Source organism: Archocentrus centrarchus, chromosome 19 (genome assembly GCF_007364275.1).
Source record: "Archocentrus centrarchus isolate MPI-CPG fArcCen1 chromosome 19, fArcCen1, whole genome shotgun sequence".
In the NCBI taxonomy this organism is placed as follows: domain Eukaryota; kingdom Metazoa; phylum Chordata; class Actinopteri; order Cichliformes; family Cichlidae; genus Archocentrus; species Archocentrus centrarchus.
This window is the reverse complement of record NC_044364.1, coordinates 13,508,721-13,530,686: the sequence shown is the minus strand read 5'-3', so window position 1 is coordinate 13,530,686 and position 21,966 is coordinate 13,508,721. Positions and strand designations below refer to the sequence as shown.

The 21,966-nt window shown below is 42.4% G+C and overlaps 1 protein-coding gene across 1 annotated transcript in view; it reads left to right on the top strand.

Annotated features, from left to right (window-relative positions):
• Window positions 1-21,966, top strand: part of tcf7l2 (transcription factor 7 like 2) — an 88,475-nt gene that overhangs the window by 33,951 nt on the left and 32,558 nt on the right. Inside the window, exon 5 of the mRNA XM_030754774.1 lies at window positions 2,691-2,750. Coding sequence (XP_030610634.1) covers window positions 2,691-2,750 — 60 coding nt within the window. The remainder of the gene's footprint in view (window positions 1-2,690; window positions 2,751-21,966) is intronic.

Here is a 21,966-nt window from a genome sequence, read left to right as displayed (position 1 = left end):
TTTCTTACATCCATGTGCACACACATGCACGCGCATACACAATCCTAGAGTCTAGAGTCTAGTCCTGGACGAACAATGTCTCCATTGTTTTGTGGGCTTTCACGGGCAGCAGGGGATGGCTGGAGTGTTAACCATTTCCCGACTGCACCTCGCTGTGTGTCATTGTGTGCGTGTGTGTGTGTCAGAGGAAGTGAAGCATGGGCTCAGGGATGAAGAGAAGGAGGGCACTTGCTCCAAGTGTATGGTAATTAGTGTGGAGGAAGTGATGGAATCTGGCCATTTTTATGGCATGCAAGACCTCCCACCTGAGGCTTTGCAAGTGCTCAACATACGTATTTTATTCCCATTCATTCTCACCAGTTCCAAAAAAAAATAATTCTGGAAGGAGGCTGGGAAGAGTGTGAAATTAACTGACAAGTTTTTGATATCAAGTTAAAAAAACAAAACAAAACAGCTTTAGCCATGCATTCAGAAAAGACACACCACAATGACTCTGTGGATCCCTATTCTAGTCCTGCGACTGCTACTCTAGGTCAGTATTAGAGATGGGATCGCATTCAACCTCCTTGACCACTTCTCTGACCATTTTGTGGGAAGAGGGATAAAAAGGGGCTTCCTCTGGTCTGAATGGGCCGTGCACCTGGGCTGTCCAGACAATCGTCCAGGCCTCTGGGAGGCCTAGCCTTCTCTCTTGTTAATTAGCGACCCCGTGGTCAGCAGCCACCACCCACACACTGTCCATAGGCTTTACCTCGAACGCTTTCTCTATCCTGATTTATGCCAACCTTAAGCTGCTGTATTTAAGCCTCTTTTTAAATAACCTACCTCCACTCCACCTTTTGTCGTCTTTCTGTTCAAGTGTCCCTCTGTCCATCCTTGCCCTGCGCTGCAAGAGAAATCTCACATCTCAAACATAGAACTACATTACCATCTGGTTCTTTCATGCACAAGTTGTTTCTCAATTGAATTTTGCAAAAATACTGTATTTTGTCATTCGATACACGATATATAAATCCAAATTTGCATATAGCATGATTGAAGAGTTTATCCATATCAGCCTGTCCTTTTTAGCGGTGCAGTCCAGCTCTCAGATGAGAGACAGCTGTGCCTGTCCGCTGTCTCTCACTGTCTTCTCCAGACAAGGCGTTCGTTCAAGGGGTCACGCTTACATCATCAGCTCGGGCCAAAATCTGAGGCAGTCGAGACATGGCGTCAGGCCTGGGAACTGTGACAATGAAAATGAGAGCACCTCAGTCATTGTATCTGTCCAACAGTCTGGACGGTGGCTTGTTCCCACAGACAATCCACTCAGTGTTGGCTTAGTCAGCAACAATACCACAACAAAGCTTGAAGAGTCTCCTTGGATTTGGAACATAATACCTTAACGTGTTAAAACACCTGATAAATTGTTAACGGGCCACCCACTGAGAATACAAATTGTTAAAATTTTAATTTTTTGTCAAGTGTGCATATCAAACTTAAGGACATTGTTAAGAGGCCTCTCTGTGCACTTCTCTCTGTGAACTCTAGTGCAGTTTTTTAAATTTCTTGACATGTTTGACTCTTACATAACCCCCGTGAACTTCAGTCACCTGAGGAATGTGTGACTATGTTAGACAAATACATCTGAAATATATATTTATATCTTTAAGTATCATTCGTTGTCCAGCTGTTATGAAAAATTATCTAGCTGGCCCCTGGGGTCAAGCACAAGCACAAATAGCTCCCAGGAACTAGAGCTCTTCAGTAAACTAAAGGCCATGTTGCTTTTCTCTACACCCTTGGAAACATGCACTAGTATGTCCTTTCTTCCACAGGAAATCAAAGTTTCCTGGCCCCTATTTTCTTTTCCTCCTGTATTCTGTAATCTCAGAGTTTTAGGGACATTAGATAAAAATGTGCCAGTTTAACCTCCAAATGTCTCCTAAAGAAAAAAAAAAAAAGAAACAGGTATTTCATAAAGCTGATAAGACAGTTCACAATTTTAATGCATGTAGCAAACATCCAAAAAATTCTGCTCTGGGGACTCAAAGTCAGCATCATTTTATTTCTGGCTTAATTTATAATTACAATCCCAGCAGTTCTAACATCAGTAAAAGCATGACTAGTGACACACTTCATCCTGTAGCCTGTTTGCAGTTCAAATATTTTGAGCTTTTGCCAAAACGGTGGTGACACTAGATCCCTAGATCAGCTGACTGCTGCTGAACATATGTGAAGGTGTGCATGCTGAGGAGATAAAAATGTTCTACCAAAGTGAAATACTGTTTGAACAACCAGCCAGCCAGTACCAACAACTGTGTAACCCCCGTGCCGAGCCAGTGTTCTCCCATTCTCTCTGAGTAAAATTAGCCATAACGGGGCCGAACGTGCACCCAGGAGAAAGCTGAGCCAGCAGAGATGAGGTAGTAGCTTAAATAACTAAAAGGCCAGGGGGTTGCGTTCTTTCCAGGGAGAACATGTTGCTTTCTGCATAAAACCTGGTCGGCTGGGATTGTGTGCAGATATCTGTGTGCGCGTGTGTGCGTGTGTGTGTGTGCGTGTGTGTGTGTGTGTGTGTGTGTGTGTGTATGTGTGTGTGTGTGTGTATGTGTGAGAGAGAGAGAGTGTATGAGTGAGAGAAAGAATAGACGAGAGATGGAGAGCTGATATAATTGTGTGACTTGGGAACGTCCATCTTTGCCTTTCAGGGGCCCTTCTGCTGGGAATTCCCTGGACAGTCAGATCTGAGCCTTCACCAATTTCATTTGGTGAGAGACCTTTGAATTCCAAAAATATCTTCTTGGATTTTTCCTTTCTTTTTTTTTTTTTTTCTTTTTGGTTGATTCCACACACAAATTAACAGCTGATAACTGATGATTTCAAACAAACAAAAATGAATGAAAAATGAAATCCTGGTGATGATGATGATGATTATGCTTTGCTGCTCATTGCATTAATTCAATGCTGCTGCTCTAATGCTAATGTGCTTTTTAATGTCTAAAATGCCTTCATCCAGGGGATGGTGTATAAGGGGGTCTCAGACTTGATTCTTTTATATCTATTTAACTTCATGGATTGGATTTTTTTTTTTTAATGTTCAGCTTTATTTGGCTTTGAAAATGTCTGTGTATGCCTAACTGTTTTTACTGTCTGGATCTTTCTGGTTTAACACTTTTAAAAAAGAGTCACAAAAATATGACTGTATGTTGGTTTTAATGGGTGGCTTTCTGTTTAGATGTCCTTGTGCACAGTGGCAGGGTTAGACCAGTTTAAGACTACACTTAAATTGGGATATCAAAGAAATCTGGAAGGGCTACATACTTTTAAAAAAAAGATTATTGTTTCAGATGCTTATTATAAGATTATAGCAGTTTAAAATATCAAATGGCTGTTACTCCAGTTCTGTAAGTATGTGCAAAAGCCCTTAACCAGCTTCACAATTGCTAACGTGTGTTGGCTAAACTTTATTCAGTGGGGGCAGTGGGCACCCCGGCCACCCTTGGCTCTGCCGCTGTCTGTGCAGCATTTGGGTCCAAATTTGATCATAAAGCAGTAATCCGTTTAAGAAAAAAAAAATCCCCAGAAAAGTAGAGCCCAATGGTAACGTTAGTACTGTTTCTGCTGCAGTGCTGACATTCTGAGGACATCAGTAAGCCTTGTTTTGATTTGCTTCAGTCGGGCATTGGGAAGTCAGAAAGAGGCTGGCATTATGAAGCCCATCAGAGACGTCTTAATCTCCTCTGAGACATCCGTGGCTCTCTGGATTGCTTACTTGTATTATTTGACTAATCAATTGCTTGTTGATTTTGCACACTCTGAACGGCCTTTGTTGTTAGAGGGTGGGGGGGCAAACATAGCCCCTTGAAAACAGGCCGAAGGGAAATCAGCTGTTAATATGATGGTTAACATTCCTCTGCCGATGTCTACGTGATTACCCCACCACCACCACCACCTTCCTCTCGCTTGCCTTTGCTAGAACTTGTTTGACAAGGTTGTAAGGATCACTGTTGGGTGTGCCTGTCTGTCTTTCTCTGTGTGTATGCTTGTGTCTTACAAACAAATCTTTGTCTACACCTGTGTGTGCACAGTGTCCTTGTGTCTAAGGTGTGACTTGGGATTTAGATGGTTGGCAGTCAGGTTATGTTATAACTTTTATGTGTTTGCGTACAGAAGTTTGGCGCCATTCAACCTTGATCGCTGACTTTTAGACTTTCTAGGAGTAGCTCGAAAACCCCTAACATATGACGAAGAGTCAGAGTTTATTTGCACAAAGAAACAGGATCAAGGTTCAGTAGTAATATTAATGAATAATCTTAATTTATGATGAACCACTCCTCACAGGCTGGCAGTCGGGCATGCTAGAGTTTGAGAAATATCCTCAGATAGCACAATCCCTGGTTGCATTTCTGTGGTCAGCCTCGTGAGTGACAACAGACTCAGCAGTTCGGTACGCTACTGTATTAACACTGGAGGCCGTTTCACAGGGAAACTTGTTTTGACAGAGCTCCAGGTGTCTCATTGTTAGGGATGGCATGGTTCAACAGATTTACCAATTAGCACCGGGTTGAGTGCGCAGGATGGGTGGGAGTGAAGAAGATGGGAGGGAAGAAATGAAACTCGGTGGGGGTGGAGGGAGAGTTGGACGAGGCCGATTTGGCCACAGTGATGGAATGAGGTTTTATGCGTGTGTGTTTGTGTGTGTGTGAGTGGGGGTGGGGGGAGCGTAACAATAGGGAGGCAGGCCCGAGTAAGGCGATCCTTGACCTCATTTTTTCACCAGCAGTAGTAAGGACAGGCCTAAGGTTTGAGCTGAGCCACAAAGAGGGGGGAGCCGCTTCTAGAGAGCAGAGGCAGTAGGAGGGTAGCAGTGGCTTAAGGCAACTTTTTAGTAGTTTGTAGCATTTCTGTTGCAGACAAACTCCTGACACGTAATTCTTCTGTCATGCGCTGCTAACACAGGTCCACCTGCAGGAGTGGCAGTCTCCCCCCACTCCCCCGGACTTGCTTGTTCTCACTCTGGTACGAGGCAGAATTGTGTGGGATTAAACAAAATGTTATTACTCCGTGCCGTTATTACTCTCACTAACCCTCTTTGTTTTTCCTCAGAAAATTCTGCTCCTTTTTTTCCAGGAAGTTTGGAAGTGAACTTTTGAGAAGGGGTGAAGAGATTTAGCGAATATATCCCAGGGGTGGGCTGCAGAATTTAGTGTTTTTGGCTCTTGACTATTAGGACATGCGCACACACAAATTTTTTGTAGCATGCATGTTGTTTTGCAGGTATCACTGCCCTTTATTTACTTAAAAAAGGGTGTATTTATATATATTTATATATATAAATACACCCTTTTTTAAGTAAATAAAGGGTGTATTTATATATATATATATATATATATATATATATATATATATATATATATATATATATATATATATATATATATATATATATATATATATATAAACTAGTGTAGGTGTGTTTGCAGTATTCTGCTTCTTTCAAAATGACAGCCTTCTGTAGTTGAGAAAAATTCACTTTTCAGAGGAGCATGCCTTTTTTCGAGCCACAACAAAGAGAAGTCAGGCTTTTTCTTTATGTAGGAAACTGTCAGTTTACAACAACAACCAGACTACAACAGGGGCAGGTAGCAAAGTTGAGGAGCAGCCGTTTGTCTGATCCTTTAGTCAGCAAAGGGTATGGCGTTTAGTATAGGTTACTGTTTAATATCAAGGACTTGAGTTAACAATATATATGTGATTTAACTGGACCTATTATCTTTTCCCTTATATTCTCTCATTAAGCCAGTGTATGTGCTTCAGGCTGCTCTAAAGGCTGGGTTTTAGACAGTTTTTTTACATTCTTATCTGTTGCTGATGTCAGTGAGAGCAGATATTCCTGATGTGGTCATCTGAGGCACCCAGCTCTAGTTTGTTCAGACGTTTGGGGGGGGGACCAAGGTAGTAAAGCCTTAATCATTCAAAGTAACTGTAGTAGAACCTACACATAAAAATATGACTAAGATCTAGAACTGATAATAGGTCCTTTTTTAATTGATCTCACAATAGCAAAAACAGTGGTAGGTTGTGTTTTTTTTTTTTATTGTCCTAGATGGCTGAGATTTAATTTCATAATCAAGTCTTAAAGTAAATTGTAAAAAACTTTGGGAGTTTTGACAGTTTTTTCCCCCCCAAATATTTAAACCCTTTATTACGAATGCTGCTGCACATTATTTGTGGGCTACGGGCAGAGAGAGAAATGAGGCATCTGAGACAAGCCACATGTACTTCAAAGATTTAATAAACGCAAACACTAATCAGAAAGCAATCAATGATCCAACTACAGAAGGTGTTTCAAGGACATAGCCAGTGAGTTATTGTTGCCTCCTTCTTTATAAACTCTGGATCACTATGTGGCCTCACAGATATTTCTGGTTTTATAATGATTTAGTACGGACTGATCCCACAATTGCTTTGGCAACTGTCTGGTCTTTACATATGAGCAAGCAGCTTGTGATTGAGAGTGATGGAGACAGTTTTTTGGAAAGGCCAAGGATACAGGGACTATAGTGGGGAAAGATGGAAGGGGAGGGGGAGGCATGGAGGGGAGGGGGTGTATGAAGCCCCGCCAAATTCCCCAAAGAACAATTTACAGTTATGGATGAATACACTGTCGCAGTCAAATTTTGCCTCCGTGAATGTGTATGTGTCGGAGGCGGTGGAATGCTGAGTGATTCCAGAGAGCACTTAAGCTGCCTTGAATTCAGTTTTCTGTTCCCACCCGCGTTATAACAGGAGAGGAGGCTTTTCTTTTGGAGTTTGCAGGGGTAAACACGGGGTATCTGCTTTCTGAGTCATTTAGCATCGTCCTCCGTCACCTTGCTCATATATTCTAAACTGTGTTTTCTGGTTTGTCGGGGCAGCCTGAACGAGACGAACCCCCCAATTTATTTGATTTGTTCCTCTCTGCGTTTCCAATGAAGACCTATCTGAACTTTTCTTGGATTTGTTTGGCTCTGGTTTTGATGTGCGTGTTGTTATTTTTTTTCCCTCCATCTTCCAAGTGTGTGTAGTCGACAGTGTCTGAGTACCAGGCCTTGCTTTTGTCTCGGCCCGGGGAGGGAATTTGATGTGATGCTTATTTTCCTACTCAGTCACTTTCTTTGAGCATTTTTTTCCCCCTCTGCTCCTGTTTTTCTTTTTGTTTGTTTTGTTTATGTTTTTTCTAATAGTCCTCGAAGTTTGGGACACTTCTTTGAGGCAGGTGATGCAGCGATAGGACTGCTTTTGCATACCTATGCAGGTGTGCGCACGCTTTTGTATTTATTCATCCAGCCTTTCTGAAACGTCTGCTCTAATTGAACGGCCTGTTAAAAAACGTCAGTGAAATCAGTCAAGTAATAGCAGGAGGGAATGTTGATGGGGTGAAAAGGAGAGCTGCATTGTGGGAGATTAAGGAGGATCATCATCCTAGAGGTTTTGGATGAAGCGAGAGATGGCTCAATACTCACAGTATTGGCTGCTTTTCATGGGAGAGAAGTCTAAACTAATGTGTCAGACCACTTTTTCTCATCAGCAAGATGTGCTATAGACGCCCAACACTGGCTAGACACTGCCTTCGAAAGATGCAGAGAAATGCATGCTGGGAAAAGAATAAACAAGCTTGTCACCAAAGTTGGGAAGAATCCTTAGTGCAGCGCTACTGTCAAAAAGCAGCTTCCAATTCATACATTATTAACATTACCTAAACGCATTATTTGTGTATTTATTCATTCATTTGTCTTGTTAACATCCTCCTGGAGTAAGATAAACAGCGCGGCCAGACTGGCTGTGTGACAGTTGTGTGTGAGATTTGAATAAAAAGCCCAGCAGCGTGATTGGAGCGAGACAGGAGCCGATTCTGTGGACACCAGACTTCCTCTCCAGGCTCATTAAGGGACAGTAAGGCGATGATGTCGAATCGGCGCGCACTTTACCGGCCTGCCTTTTTCTTTGAACAGCGTCGCCCTCTTATCTGCAACATGCTCTGTTCCTCCATAACAAGAAGCTCGTACTCCCATGCACGCACACGCTCAGTCTGTCTCTCTGTCTCCCCCGCACACGCATTCTGCCTACATACACACTCTTCATACTTATTTAGTTTGTGTAGACAGAAAACTCTTAAGTATGTGGCTTGTCCACAGTATTTTGGCAGCTTTTGTTGTATTTTCTCCTACGCTATCGAAAAAGCCCGGTCCTTGTTTTTTTTTTTTTTCTTTCCTTTTTTTTTTTCTGCACAGACATCACAAATGGATATTTTAATTGGAACTTTTGGCACTGTCTCCATCTTGTGTTGGAATGGCAGACAAGTGAGTGGCTGGCGAGGCCGGGGCTGGGCTGATTGGTGTGTAGCGAGGCGTGCCTAAATCAACTGGCAGCATGAATAGCTTGCTTGATTCTCACTGGCATTCACTGCAATCCATGCCCCCTTTTTTTTTTTTTTTTTTTTTTTTTTTTTAAACAAGATTCTTTCTTTAGGGAAAAAAAAGTGTGGAATAACCAACAAGGGAGAGAGAATACCTCCTGCTTCCTTGAAGCATGACTTCCCTTTTGTTTTGTTGGTGCAATTTACTTGCCTTTATGCCAACTCACTCCTTGGTTCTTTTGTGCTTTTGTCAGATTGAAATGGCTAACCCATGTTGTTGCTGCACCCCAGCCATAGATTCAGTGACTTCACAGCTACATGGGAAGTTTTTGAAATGTACGATAATGAAAACAAACACGGTACCGCAATGAAATATCACTTTAGTCTTAATGGTTTTTATTTTTGAAGTATATAACTCAAAGGAAGTGGTAAGCCTGCTGGGATTAGTGCAGTTGGCGGCCCTGATGATGATTAAAAATATCTGTTTTTTCAAGTGGTTTTCATTCTTCAGACTGTTGCAGAGTTACTTATGACTCCGTTATGTAGCGTTGTTTTTGGATGTCTTAAGCTGTTACACAGCTTTGCAAAACCATGACGTCACACTTCGATCTCTGTGCACCTTTGGGTTCAACCGCGAGGATTAAAGCAGTTGAATAAAACAGATAAACGCTTTCAGTGTGGTTAATTGTGTTTTATGTCTTTCCTTGAGGAGCACTAAACCCATTATTTCCACGCATGACTTCAATTGCAACAATTCAGAAATAATTAAAGCAAGTCTACTCACAATTCTAGATTATGCCGGAGATTAAATAAGCATATGTTGCCTGTGACTCATTTATTCATTTATTTTGGAATTTGAGGAAGTGTCCACTTCCCGAATTCATGGAAAGTGAATAGATCACCAACCCCAAGTGACAAGCTGGGCTCGACTCCTGTTCCAGCTTTGGCTTCACTGCGGCAGCTTAATGCAGACCACATGCTTGAGCCTTGCATCTGCATAAGTGTACACCTGTTTAAACTGTGGACAGTCTTTTACCCCAAACAGTAAATTGAGGGAGACTCACGCCAGAGGTAGAGCGGCTGCAGAGCCGGGTCAGGTTGGAGTCATTGTAATCCTCCTTGACATAATGTAGTCTTTGTATTTGGCAGGGCCTGTGTGCGTGTGTGCATGCGGGCACGTGTGTGCGTGTGAGAGAGAGAGAGAAGAGGAGGAGGAAAGAGAGAGAGAGAATGCAAGAAAGATTATGTGTGTGTGTGCAGGTGGGGTTGTGTGAGCTGTATACTTTGGGCATGCAAATAAGTGTTTTTGTGTATGTGTGTACGGTAGTGGGCCTTTCTCTTCGGGCTGGTAGTCAGTGCTGTGTAATTACCTGGCTGTCTGCCACCGAGCCCCACTGGAGCAAAGACAGAAGTGAGGCTGTGTCTTACACAACGTAACGCAGCAGCTGGCCTCAACCACAGGCTCCGAGTTTGTTCAGTTTGGGGTCTGGACACATTCAATCTTTTGACACACAGATGATGAGTTGGGGGCGATTTTGAAAGAGTTGACTTCAAATCAAAGCTTCCATATTTGCATAGATTGTTTCGAAATGAGAACCGATTTGAAGAGTTTTTAAAATTTCTGTAAAATATTTTATCTCGGAAAAATCTCCACCAGAACTTCCCGTAGCCAAGGGTGGCACCTGCAGATTGCCTGTTGTTGGCTGTTTACCCAAAAGTTACTCAATTTGAATTAATGCAAAACAGAAAGGCTGCAGATTCTTACATTGAAGATAAAAAGAAGAAAACCCAACCCTGGGGGGGGGGGGGGGGGGGGGCATTTTTGCTTTATAAATTACTTTTGAATAATGAGAGTTCTTAATTAGTTTTAGCTGACTGAAACAAATACAAGGCCACAGGCCAAAAAAAGGTCATGAAATGTTGCCACAGGGTAAAAAAAAAAAAAAACCCTAACTGACAGACACAGACAGAAATGATGCCAGCCAATCAGAAGCCACAGGACAGATATATAGCCTTGGCAATCCAAAAAACAAACAAAAAAAAAAAAATATCTGAACTTGCATGTGACTTCTCATTGCTTCAGCACTTCTAATGCTGAGGTGCACCCTCTGCTTGCAAAGGCCAGTGTCCTATGTGCACAGGCGGGCGCACGCCTGTGCAAGCACATACTGCGATGTCAACCTGCCTATCCCGCCATTTTTAATTGTTATATCTCCTCAGCCTTGATATGAGCAAAAAGGGAGGCCTCTGCAAAACCTGGCACATCAAAGGCTACCTCCCCTAGTCTTACAAGTTGCCTGTCTCTTTGGAGGAGCCCGGGCTTCGGAGAATCAGAAAGGGGTATTGGAGAGGCGGTGTGGATTCCCGGCTTGAATGAGTTTGATGGACTAATTGTAGCCCCCAGTGGACACAGGCACACATCACAGAGGGCTGGCTGAGTAGGGGAGCAGAAGCTGCTGCTGGAAAATATTCCTGCTAGCTTTGCCCTCCATATCTGGATCTTTGCACATGTCCCCGTGCTACCTTTGATTGCGGTATCCTGTCTTAAGTAGATGGATGTCATGAATATTCTTGCTGCTCTTTTTCTCGACCGTTCCTCCATTCATTATATCGGACATTTCAGCCCTCTTTTCCTTGGCTTGCTGTAAGCTTAGATACTCTGTGTTTTCCCACAAAGCTGCAGTGTTTTGGTGTTTTTTGTGTTTGTTTGTTTTTTCTGAGAGAGATTTGTCTGCTTACTTTTACATTCTCCCTTGGAATTAGAGCCTTTTCTCTATGATTGCATCCATCAGTGATGCAGGCACTGATAACAGTGCACGCTGGCCTCTACATTTAATAAGCCTTCTGGCTGAACTGTAACACAATGCACAACAAAGCAAACATTGCACACACAATGCCTTACTACCAACAACATTACCAACTGGCTCGACTGTAGTGGTGATCAAAAAAAAAGGCCTCTCTGTAGCTTTGAACAGTTTTCTTTATTCCCTATCTGCATCAAAAAGAAATCAATAGCCAAAACTTTTGAGTGCATTTATCGGCTTTTCCTCCCATTGCTCTTCACTCCCTATCACCAGTTTGGCAGTTGTATATTATGCCAAGAGTAAAGCACAGTTAAAAGGAGAAAGGCACAAGGAGATGACACCAGCAAGGAAACAGCTTGTGTTGGGTAGGGCCTTGGCTGGGAGAAAATCAATGAGAGGGAACACTTCCATACACGGAAATGGCACAATGGGAGGGAGAGGAGGGAGTAAAGATTCTTTTTTTTTTTTTTTTTTTAACTGAAAAATGATGCATTTGTTTTTCCCAGGGAGAGAAAAAGCAAAGACGAGGAGAGGAGAAAAAAAAACAAAAAAAACACTCTTCTGAACATCTTTTGAAAAAAAGCCAGTTCTTTGGTGAGGTTGAGTTGTGTGGTTAAGGTTTGTTTTATCCAACTGTGCGGAAGCGTGTGTAGCTGTCTTTCAGGTTTCTTTTTAGTTGAGGCGCAGAAAGACTACTCATGGCATGTTCAAGGGCACTCAGTGGACACGGATGCCCTGCAGGAGGCGGAATTATGAATACAACATGAGTAAACAGACACCTACATATACTATTAAAAATAGTAAGGCTAGCACTTGGCAAGAGACCATCTTTAAGAAGTAATTTGAGCCGGTCCGTAGCAGTTCAGCCTTACTCTACTGAGGGTCATTGATAAAGACTTGTAAAAAAAATCAGCTCTAATTTGCCTGATAGTGGTATGATTTGCACATTGGCGGTAATGTATTCCTGTGTGCATTCCTCCAGTACAACCGTTTTAGTATTCAGTTTAGTGATAAAGGATTTTTTTTTTTTTTTTTTTACACAGCAGCTGTGAACAAAGAATACAATAGCACACAAACTTGAAACACAATTCCAAGCCTGAGCCTTGAATGCCATTCAGACTTCACTGTGACTGAGCAAACCCATTCAGTGGGAGTACGCGGCGGTTGAAGAGATGGTATCAAGTTGCCTGCAGATGGAGGTCAGTGTGACTGGCACAGTTGGCACCTTGGCACAGCAGCAGCGCGCTGCAGCACTCAGCTTCGCAAAGGATGCGTCGACTGAAGGGGGGGGGACTGGGGAGCGGAGCGTTCTTCTCACTTCTCCCTTTTTTTTTTATTGTCTGCGCTTCCTGTTTTGAAAGCCATTAAGGAGCAAATTTCCTCACAGCGAGAAGGGAGATGAAAAGGCCCGGTCTTTTGAAACATGTCCAAGCACAAATGTGAAAAAGAGGGGGAATGATAGCTATCTGTAAACATCTCTGTCGAGGGGTCGACGGAAAAGGAATTGTGAGGGGGGAAAATGATACATTCATTTGCGTTCTTCTTTTTTTCTTTTTTTTTTTTTGATTTGCTGATGAAAGCGATGCTGCAGTTTTTGTTCCAAGCCAGCTGTATTGCTCTTTTCACTACCACACTAATGTATCAGGGCAGAATCGCATAACTACACTGCCACCACCCTCTAACCCCCTTCCGAAAATGCTTTGTGACATCTGCATCCACACATGTCTGCATTCACTGTAGCCAGTGAGTATTTATAGATGAGTTGGTTTTGTCATCCATTGATCCTTGCAGGTTCTCTGATCACAAAATTGTACTTCTAAGCAGCGTTTATGTGCCATCATAAAGGTAATCTCTATGCATTTGAACAGAGAACACAGAGGTTGCCTGCAGAAGCAGACTCGATTGGGTGCTTGGCCATTCTTTGTTTTTTTAAAGTCCGACGTGGGTTAGTCATAACTGCCACAGCTGTCCTGTTTAGTTGGCATACAGTATATTTACACTAGTTTCCTCTCAGTAGTGCTTGCCTAGTTTCTCAAGAGCAGCAATAGCTTGGTACTGCAGACTCTCCTCCTCCCTCTCCTTGTCCTCCTCCTCATCCTCCTCCTCCACCCCCCTCTACCCCCTCACTGCCCCCGAGCCTGGCCAGTCTGTGCCTCTTAATAAAACCGACAGGCTCTAATTGGGCTTAATTGCACCCTTCGGGCGTCGTCAAAAGGAGTGTTGCTAAACAAACTGCAGGGTCTGCAAGCAGGCCAGCCAGTCCTAGGCTGCACGTTGGCCGCTGAGCTCATGCCTCCATGTACGCGTACCAATCGCCAAAGCTCGCTGCATAAATGCACGGCATATGTGAGCGTTTAATGGCACATTAGGAATGTGCATGAGTAAGCGTCAGATTTAATTGCGTGGGCATACGTGTGTGTGTGTGTGTGTGTGTGTGAGAGTTTGGAGCAATGCAGCAAGCCGTTCATTCCTCTCAGTGAGCCAACTGAACAAGAGATCACAAGTCTGAGAATCTTATGCATTCAAGTATGCAGCATCACCTGACTCTGAACCTCTCAGCGCTCTCTGCCGCTAAATCGGCATCGACTGTAAAACAGAGTACGTCTGTGTCTTTGAGGAAGTGTCTCCAACTCCAGGTGCCAGAAAAGCCTTTTAAATCCCCACTATTATGAAAACCCCTACCAAACAAATCCCTGTCTGCCTTTCAGCTATGTAAGCAAAAAGATGAAGTAGTGCTCTACATCCCAGTAGCACCACCTCCTGGTTAATGGACAGGGGCGGCCATGATACTGATTTCCTTTCTGAATGTGGTCTGATTCAGAGAGGTGGAGCAGGAGCTCCCCACATGGGCCTTTGATGGGTCACTGGCCACAATCGATGGAGAGCTCCAAATGCGATTGAGTCATTGAAACGGCAAAGCCTAACCTGTGTGTGTGTATGAGGTGGCAGCGACCCTAAAGCTGCAACCCACAAGGAAAGAAAAGATAAATCAGTGAGCACAGCACAGCACTAAAATCCTTCTGGCTATTTTTTTCCCCCTTCTATCCTTTGAGCTATTTACTCATTACAGCCTTTCAGAGCCTGTAGTCTTCCCGAAAAGTTTCGGAGTTCCAGTTTGTTTTGAAGGCGTGCAGCTTGAGACGAAAAATGCCATAAACAGGATCGTTTGTATTATGCAGCGTTATGCCAGGAAAGATACGGGGAACAAGGCATCCACTGTGTTTTTGTCCAGAGCTTAAAAGTCATGTAATGATGCAGTGGCTGAGCTGGAGGCCCCATAAAGACTGGAAGGGCCTCATTTCAGTGGCCTGCTGCTGCTCCAGTGCCTGACTGGCAGACTCCATCACCGCTTCTTTTAGGAAAAGAGGTAGAGCACATAATTAAGATATACAGCCCAGGGTGGACTGAATATATAGACTGAAAATATAGAGGAGCAGGCCAGTCTGCCTCAATCACACCCTGTGGTTTAGTGTTTGGCTATAGACGGTGCCCAGACCTGTATGAGTGTGTGTGTGTCTGTGAGCAGTGTGAGCAGCATGCTATAAAAGCCTGGTGAGCTGAGCCATAGCCTCTCTGTGTGTCGGGGTCACCGTGAGCCAAACTGTTTGTGTGTGCATGTGAACACGTACACATACTCCGTGTGGGTATTCTGTGTATTCATTTGTGTGTGTGTGTGTGTGTGTGTGTGTGTGTGTGTGTGTGTGTGTGTGTGTGTGTGTGTGTGTGTGTGTGTGTGTGAGAAGGATGCAACCCTGCTCCCTGACCCAAAGTTCTTCACCATCCCATCTCTCTGTATTCATTCCTGTTGTAATATATAATCCTGCTGTCTGGGGCAGCAGTGTGTATCTGAGAGGACACATCATCCACTGCCAGTGTACACACAAATGCACACGGACATACACACACTTTGCAGCTCACGCCTCAGTTGTTTCAGTGCTTTGTCACTCTCTAATGATAACTATCCATCAATGGTAGGGGCGTTGCTCTTGGAAATGAAGATGGATTGAATTAGCGCTGAGTGTGCTGGCCGCTGCGTTGTGGCGGCAACCCGTAATTACACTGTCAGGACCATTGAACCCCCCTCAACGAGACACTGAACTTAACACATTTACACCAGGGTTGATTACAAGGTCTTTTAGTCTGGGCAGATTCAGATCATGTAGTTCCTAATAGCAAGTGAAAGGCCCAGTCATTTGCGGAAGATTAGTGAATCGGTGTGATGTGTGTGCAGCAGTTCCCTGAAGTGAAGGCGGGTGGCTGCAAATTTGCCCTTATGGTTTGAGAAGTTATAACAATTGCAGAAGCGTCGTGCAGTTTCATTGTCCCGTAATGAACAAGCACATGTGGGAGCAATCATGATTGGAGCTAGCTTGCATACTAGAGCAAAAGAATTTAAAGAAACGCATGCAGCTGGGACTCAAATTGAAACTGCTGCGTACGTTGAGGGCATCTTACTTGATGTATACATGCCAGAGATGCGTATGGGCCAAAGGCTGATATTGGAACCGTTGACATATTTACCAACAGCATGCTTTTGTATCTTATCAATTACATGCTGGCTAAATACTTAAAGATAGTGTTTCTGCTGGCACAAATGAAGGAATAAATAACAAGAAAATAAACCCAATAAACTAATCAAAAAACATCAGTACTGGATTCTGCCGAACGTTGCCCAAACTTTTTGTTTTAAACACTGGCATCGATGCAAACTTGACAAATGCACAAGGTTCAGTTTCTTTCTGAATCACAGTTAAGTCTGAACGCCAGACTTTGAAATTGTTTACAGTTCCTCATACAGTTTATGGTTGCAAATATTGAGATATGCAAGCATGCAGTGTATACTTAGATGTTGTGTTAATGATAATAGGGAATTTACCTTTCTGATAAATGCACAATTAGCTTAGAGGACTGATGAAAGATAACTTAATTTTGCTCTTCTTACACTCTGTTGGAGAACAGAAAACCAAGCAACACTAACTGTGGTCTATACGACATGCGACCGCAGTGAATAAATACTGTGCGCAACTTCATAAGATTTCAGAATTAAAAAACAAAAAGCCACAGAATAATATTTTGCTGGTACTTAGCTTTTAGGGATCTGTGAAATACACAGCAGTAATTGCATTCATAAAGTTACACAACTGGTCTCAGAAGAAACATAAACACAGTTGATAGTATAGGCAAGTAACACAAGTAAAAACAACCAGCCTCCCCTCCCCACCTTCACCACCCTTCACTATATTTTCCCCTCTCTCTGGAAAATGAAAATTGGGCTGAAGTGTTTGTTATTAAACACGTCCGGGGGAAACTCCAGGAAATGGACTTCATTTCATATAGAGGCACATGACTCAGAGGATCTTAGTGAACCAATTAACCTTACCTCAGCTCATTAAAAACTCTCCTTTCATGGCCAGAAGCAGCAACTCATCTGCTAACACGGGACATGAAAGCACAAATTTGTCCATCCAAAACTCTTAAAAGTAATTGGAAAGGTAGATACGAAGGGCCAGTAATCTAGTGACACAGCCTAACTTGAGTGAAGTGAAAATAGAGGTGATTATAGGGTGAGCAGAAAGCTAACGCGCATGATCTCATAAAAATCTGAATATAATTATCAGCTCTGGAAGTGTGCAATAGATCTTAAAATTACCCTTCAGGATTAAGACTGTTTCACTCAAGGTCACTGCGAGGTAGAGGGGCATCCTGAGTGCAGCAGAGGCTGGAAGGACAAAAACGTCCTCTTCACACAATGAAAATCAGTAGTGCCTCAATTATGATAGTGCCAAGAGAGCTGTTCTGCAGCAGCTTTAACTTTAGATATAACATCATTACTGACTGACAATATTACACATTTACCAGCTGTTTTTCTGGAAGATGTATTTCTATGAAAGCACATAGTCTGCTTTGATTTTTTATTTTTTTTTAATCAGTAGAGGGACAAGTAAATATTTTTACTAAGGTAAGGCAGTGTTTTTACCACAGCGGTTACATGTCTAAGCTTAGCTCAACACACTCCATTGTTGTCCGAGGTTTTCACTTTCAATCTCATTGAAAGTCCATTTGTGTTGCCCAGCAAGAACATTAATATTAGCAACAACTTAGGGATTATGACACAGTAATTGAATGTGCGCAGTGCTCCAACATTTTTTCCCCTGCACATAAAACATTATTCTCAGGCCTTTGTTGAAATTATCTAATGGGTTAATGGCATTGAGAGGGCCCATTCAGCTCTTTCCATGCTCGCGTGCCTGTCTGCGAGTGTGTATGCATGCCTTGGCTCACACTGTGCACACTCATCTAACCACATGCAAACAACCAATCTCTGTCATCTGCATCAAAATAATTACAGAGAGATAAACACACCATTTGACCATTTTCACAGTGATCTAATCTGAAGCCGGGCTGTGAAAGCGCACGGGGGAGATGATCAAATCCCTGCTTAATGGAACTGATCACTACTGTGTGTTCAACATTCAGCCGACAGCCGTATTACAGATGCATCTCCCCGTCTTTCTCTGCATTTAGCATGCCGCCTTTGTCTCTTCAGCCATGTCTATTTAGAACAGAAATTAAGATAAAAATGGCATTTGGAATGAATTAAAATTTTGACTGTCACCCATTTTACTTGGCCATACATACCAGTTTAAGTGTGAGAAAACAAATGCAGGCCTTTCGTGTTGAGGTCAGGATTGCGATGAACTCTAAGTGTATTGGTTACAGCCCTATTGCTCCGAGCGTTTCCATCTCCTTTTAGCTAGGAGGCAAACGGCATCCGAAATCTGATTAGCCTCCATTACAAAGAGTGATATTTTCATCCCGCCGATTCTCGGCACTGTGTCAGAGCATTCGGTCGCTTTAATGCCGGGAAAAGCCTGCTCTTTTGACAGATAGTAGATATTCCCAACATCACTTGTTTGGACATTTATGTCTTTTATGACATGGAATAAAAGACGGGCAAGAAAATAAAAAGCTACTAAATAATGTCAAAAGATCAGAAATCAATGGGCCGGAGGAACGTGATACGCACGTCTCCGTAAGCGACCGGCCCGCTCCCCCCCTTGCATTACGAGTGTCTTTCCACAGCCACTAAAGTTGCTTTTGTTCACCCCCTCGGAGATGTAACTCAAGCATGAGGAAGCCGTCTGACAATGTTTGGATATCGGCAAAAAATAGCCTTTTACTTAAAGGTTACCGGCCGAGGTTTATTGAGTTACACATTCATCAGTGATGGGAGGCAGAGGAGTTGAGCCATGAGAGAGCTTCTTCATTAATGTGTAGGTTTGTATTTCACATTTTGATGTAACTGTGCTGTGGAGTAGCAGGAAATGATCAATGAGGCTGTGGATAAAATGGTTATTTAATTTTTTTGTTTGTTTTTGTTGTAGTTTTTTTTTTTTTAATTGAAAAGAGCAATCTTTGCTCCATAATAAATGTAAGTCTATTTTTAAAATGTAGGTTAAAAAAAAATTTGACTGTAACTTACATAATTATGAATATTTTATTACAAATGTATTTTACACTATTCATTTTTTATGAAAAATTCTTTTTTTTATTATTAGTAAACGCCAATTTTTATAGAAAAAGATATACTTTAAAATGGTTTTCTAATCGTTTTATGTCCTGGATAAATACAAAATATTTTACAAATATAAATTTTTTATTTGCATAGGCGAATATAACTGATTAGCAGAATATTCTTGTGACAATATTGCTGCAGGACAAACAAAATGTAGCAGTTTATTTTAAACGGTGCTGTGTACATTAAATGATAAATGCTCGTGTGAAGATTGATTTTGAGAACTGATAAACAAAAGAAAAGACACAACATTTTTCCTGTAAAGCGTTTTATTTCTTTAATCTGATAATAGCTCCCCTTGTAGGGTAAAAAAAAAATAGGTACCGCATTTATCGTCTAGTATTTTTGTTGAAACCGTAGGTCACCGGCAGGCTACTTTATCGCCTTCTTTTCTTCCTAAAGAAATGTTGGACTCCTTTTAAAGTAATTTCTACGGGTTACTCTAGAGGTTACAGTATAGGGTTTCAACTTCTGTGGGAGTTGTGATCTGTTCTAATGAGAAAAAGAAAATGTGGCACCACAATGCTTTGTGTCACCCACTGAGGCTGAGAGATAGACACAGGATTAAAAAAAAAAAGAAAGAGAGGAGAAAAAAACAATTTCTGGACATTTCTAGGAGATAAATTTAATTTCTTTGCTATTTGGAGGTCTTCTTTGAAAACGCAATTGTAATGAACACATTCAAAACTGGAGAATAGATTTACCCTCGGCTTCAAATAAGGCTGCGTTATCGGACTCTGTCATTCGCTCCTACCCATTTTCGAGCTGCTAATTGATGTTTTTGATGTTGGCGAGAAAATTGAAGAAAATGTCATGAGTGAACCGGCGCGGAAGTTAATAAGATTGACTTCGTTGACTGAATTCACAATGAGCGAAGGAGAGGCGTGTAATGGGGACTGCTGCGAATTCGCCCGTCCATCTGCCGAGGGATGAAATTGACACCGAGCGCGAATGGGCCCGTAGAGGTCGATATGGAGGGAGGTAGCATTTGGGATGCCCCATCCATCAAAAAAAAAAAAAATGTTTTCTTTCCCTCCGTTCGTAGCAGTTGGGTTTTGGTTTTGTTTTCCTACTGATTGGAGTGCATAAGCAGCTGTTTTTCCAGAGGGCTCCTGCCCCAGCTTTTCTGTGGCGTCGTCTCCCAGGGCTGCTTCTTTCCTCGCACCAAACAATGCTAGTTCTTTATGCTGTTTTGAGTCTGAAAAGCCGCACAGCTTTATAAAGGTTAGATTAAGATGTGGCTAAAAGATGCACCAATATCAGTTAGGGTCATTGCATATGCTTGGCCAATGTGTAGCCGAGCCTGAACTTAAATCCCCTTAAATAAAAGGATAGAAGCACCACTGGGGTCGCGCCATCTTGAGCCATTTATCGAGTACTGGCTGAAAGCCAAACGGAGAAGGCTTATTTCTCATGTTTACCCTCTTAAAGTGAATTTCCTCTAATACTCCAAATATTTGTCAGAATTTGGCAAAGTTTAATTAATCTATCACTAATTTTAAGGTATTTATTTGTCGATCCACGCTAATGTTCGGTGTAATGGGTTCGCCGTTTTTAATTGGAGTACGGATTAGTTGAGTCTGGTTCAGTGCTTCTGATTATTTTTCCCAGCCTGAAGGGGACTGAGCTAAACCCCTAATACGGCCAGTACCCCTAAGCGCTCGTCTTTTTGAAGATACCAAACAAAAAAAAAAAGTGGCCTCTGCTAGCGTTCGGCCCTCCGAGAATCGTGGTTAAGGGACATTATTCTCAGAATAGGCAATTAATTCCGCTGGCAACGATCGGTTCGAGCTACTTCCCCCACCGCCCCTCCAAATGCCCTCCTCTCCACCCTCCACTCGCCATTTGAAATGCTAACACAATGAAATATTTTTCTATTGGTCCATGTCCCTCGGCTAAGCCACCGCCGCGGGCAAAGAATTTCATCGACTGATGAGACCACAGGCATGCCCGATAAAAAGGTTAACTGTACGTGACATGCACTCCAAGTAGCCGGCGCTACCTTGAACTCTCAAGTTCTGTAACTTTTATTTGACTTTTTTATTGTTAGCGAGTCCGGGCTTGTTTGGCCGCCGAAGCAGTTTTTGTTGCCATGTTACTGAAAAACGGGGATAACGTGACGTTTTTCAACAAAGTACTTTTCTCATTTTTGATTGTGCTTTTTCTGGGTCAGCATTTTACAGACGAGCTTCCATTGTCTGCTCATTCTTAGATTGTTGGTTTTTTTTTTATGAAACAGAAACGAGCTTTAATCGGAAACTGGATAGCTGTACTGTTAGCGTCGTGTTTCATACAGTACAACTGAGGAATATATTTGTTGGACACTGCAATTAATCCCTGTGAAGATTAAAAATACATTATTATTATTATTATTATTATTATTGTTATTATTATTATTATTATTATTATTATTATTATTGTCTTCCATTGTCTTGGGTTTTACCTCAGCTTGGCTTTGCTGTGTGTGAGAATAAAGAAAGATCCAAGATGGCACATTTCTTCCACCTTCAGGGGTAGGCAAGGTAGACTGCCAGAGAGTGGGAGGAGGATTCCAGGCTGTTTTCAAATTGTTAGTAAAAGATATATGGGCACAGAATAGGCATGGCTGCTGAAATACCCCCCAAATCCATCTTTCATGCACATAAACACACATGCATACGTACACACACACACGCGCGCGCACATACACACCGAGTGCTGTGCGAGGACTGAGGCAGGTGGCTCCCCATGGCTGCAGCTTCATGACAACATGCCATTAGAAATAGCAGGCCTGTTGATCAATCCTGCCGACATGACAGCTTCGCCGCGAGGCCTGGCTCTTTGAGTGCCGACGCCGCGGCAGCTCCCTCTCCCGTTTCTCCCCACTAATTGGTGAAGGTTTCTCTTATATATGCTTTTGGCACAGTGCTTTTTTTTTCTCCTCCACCTCCTCCTTTTCTTCTTTTTCTCTCCCTTTTTTGCTTTTTTAGATTTCCGTTCTTCCCCCCCATCCCTTCTATCCATTTTTATCTCTTTCTCTCTTTCCCTCTTTCCATACTGTGATAAACAGACACTATATATTATATAAATACACACACATTATAGATAGTGTATATTATATATAGATATAATAGTTTTTGTTTTTCAGTTTAACATTGTCACAGTGGAAACGATAACTTTGGGTGAGATATTGCAAGTGGGTTGAGTAAAAGGAATGTGTGCGCCGC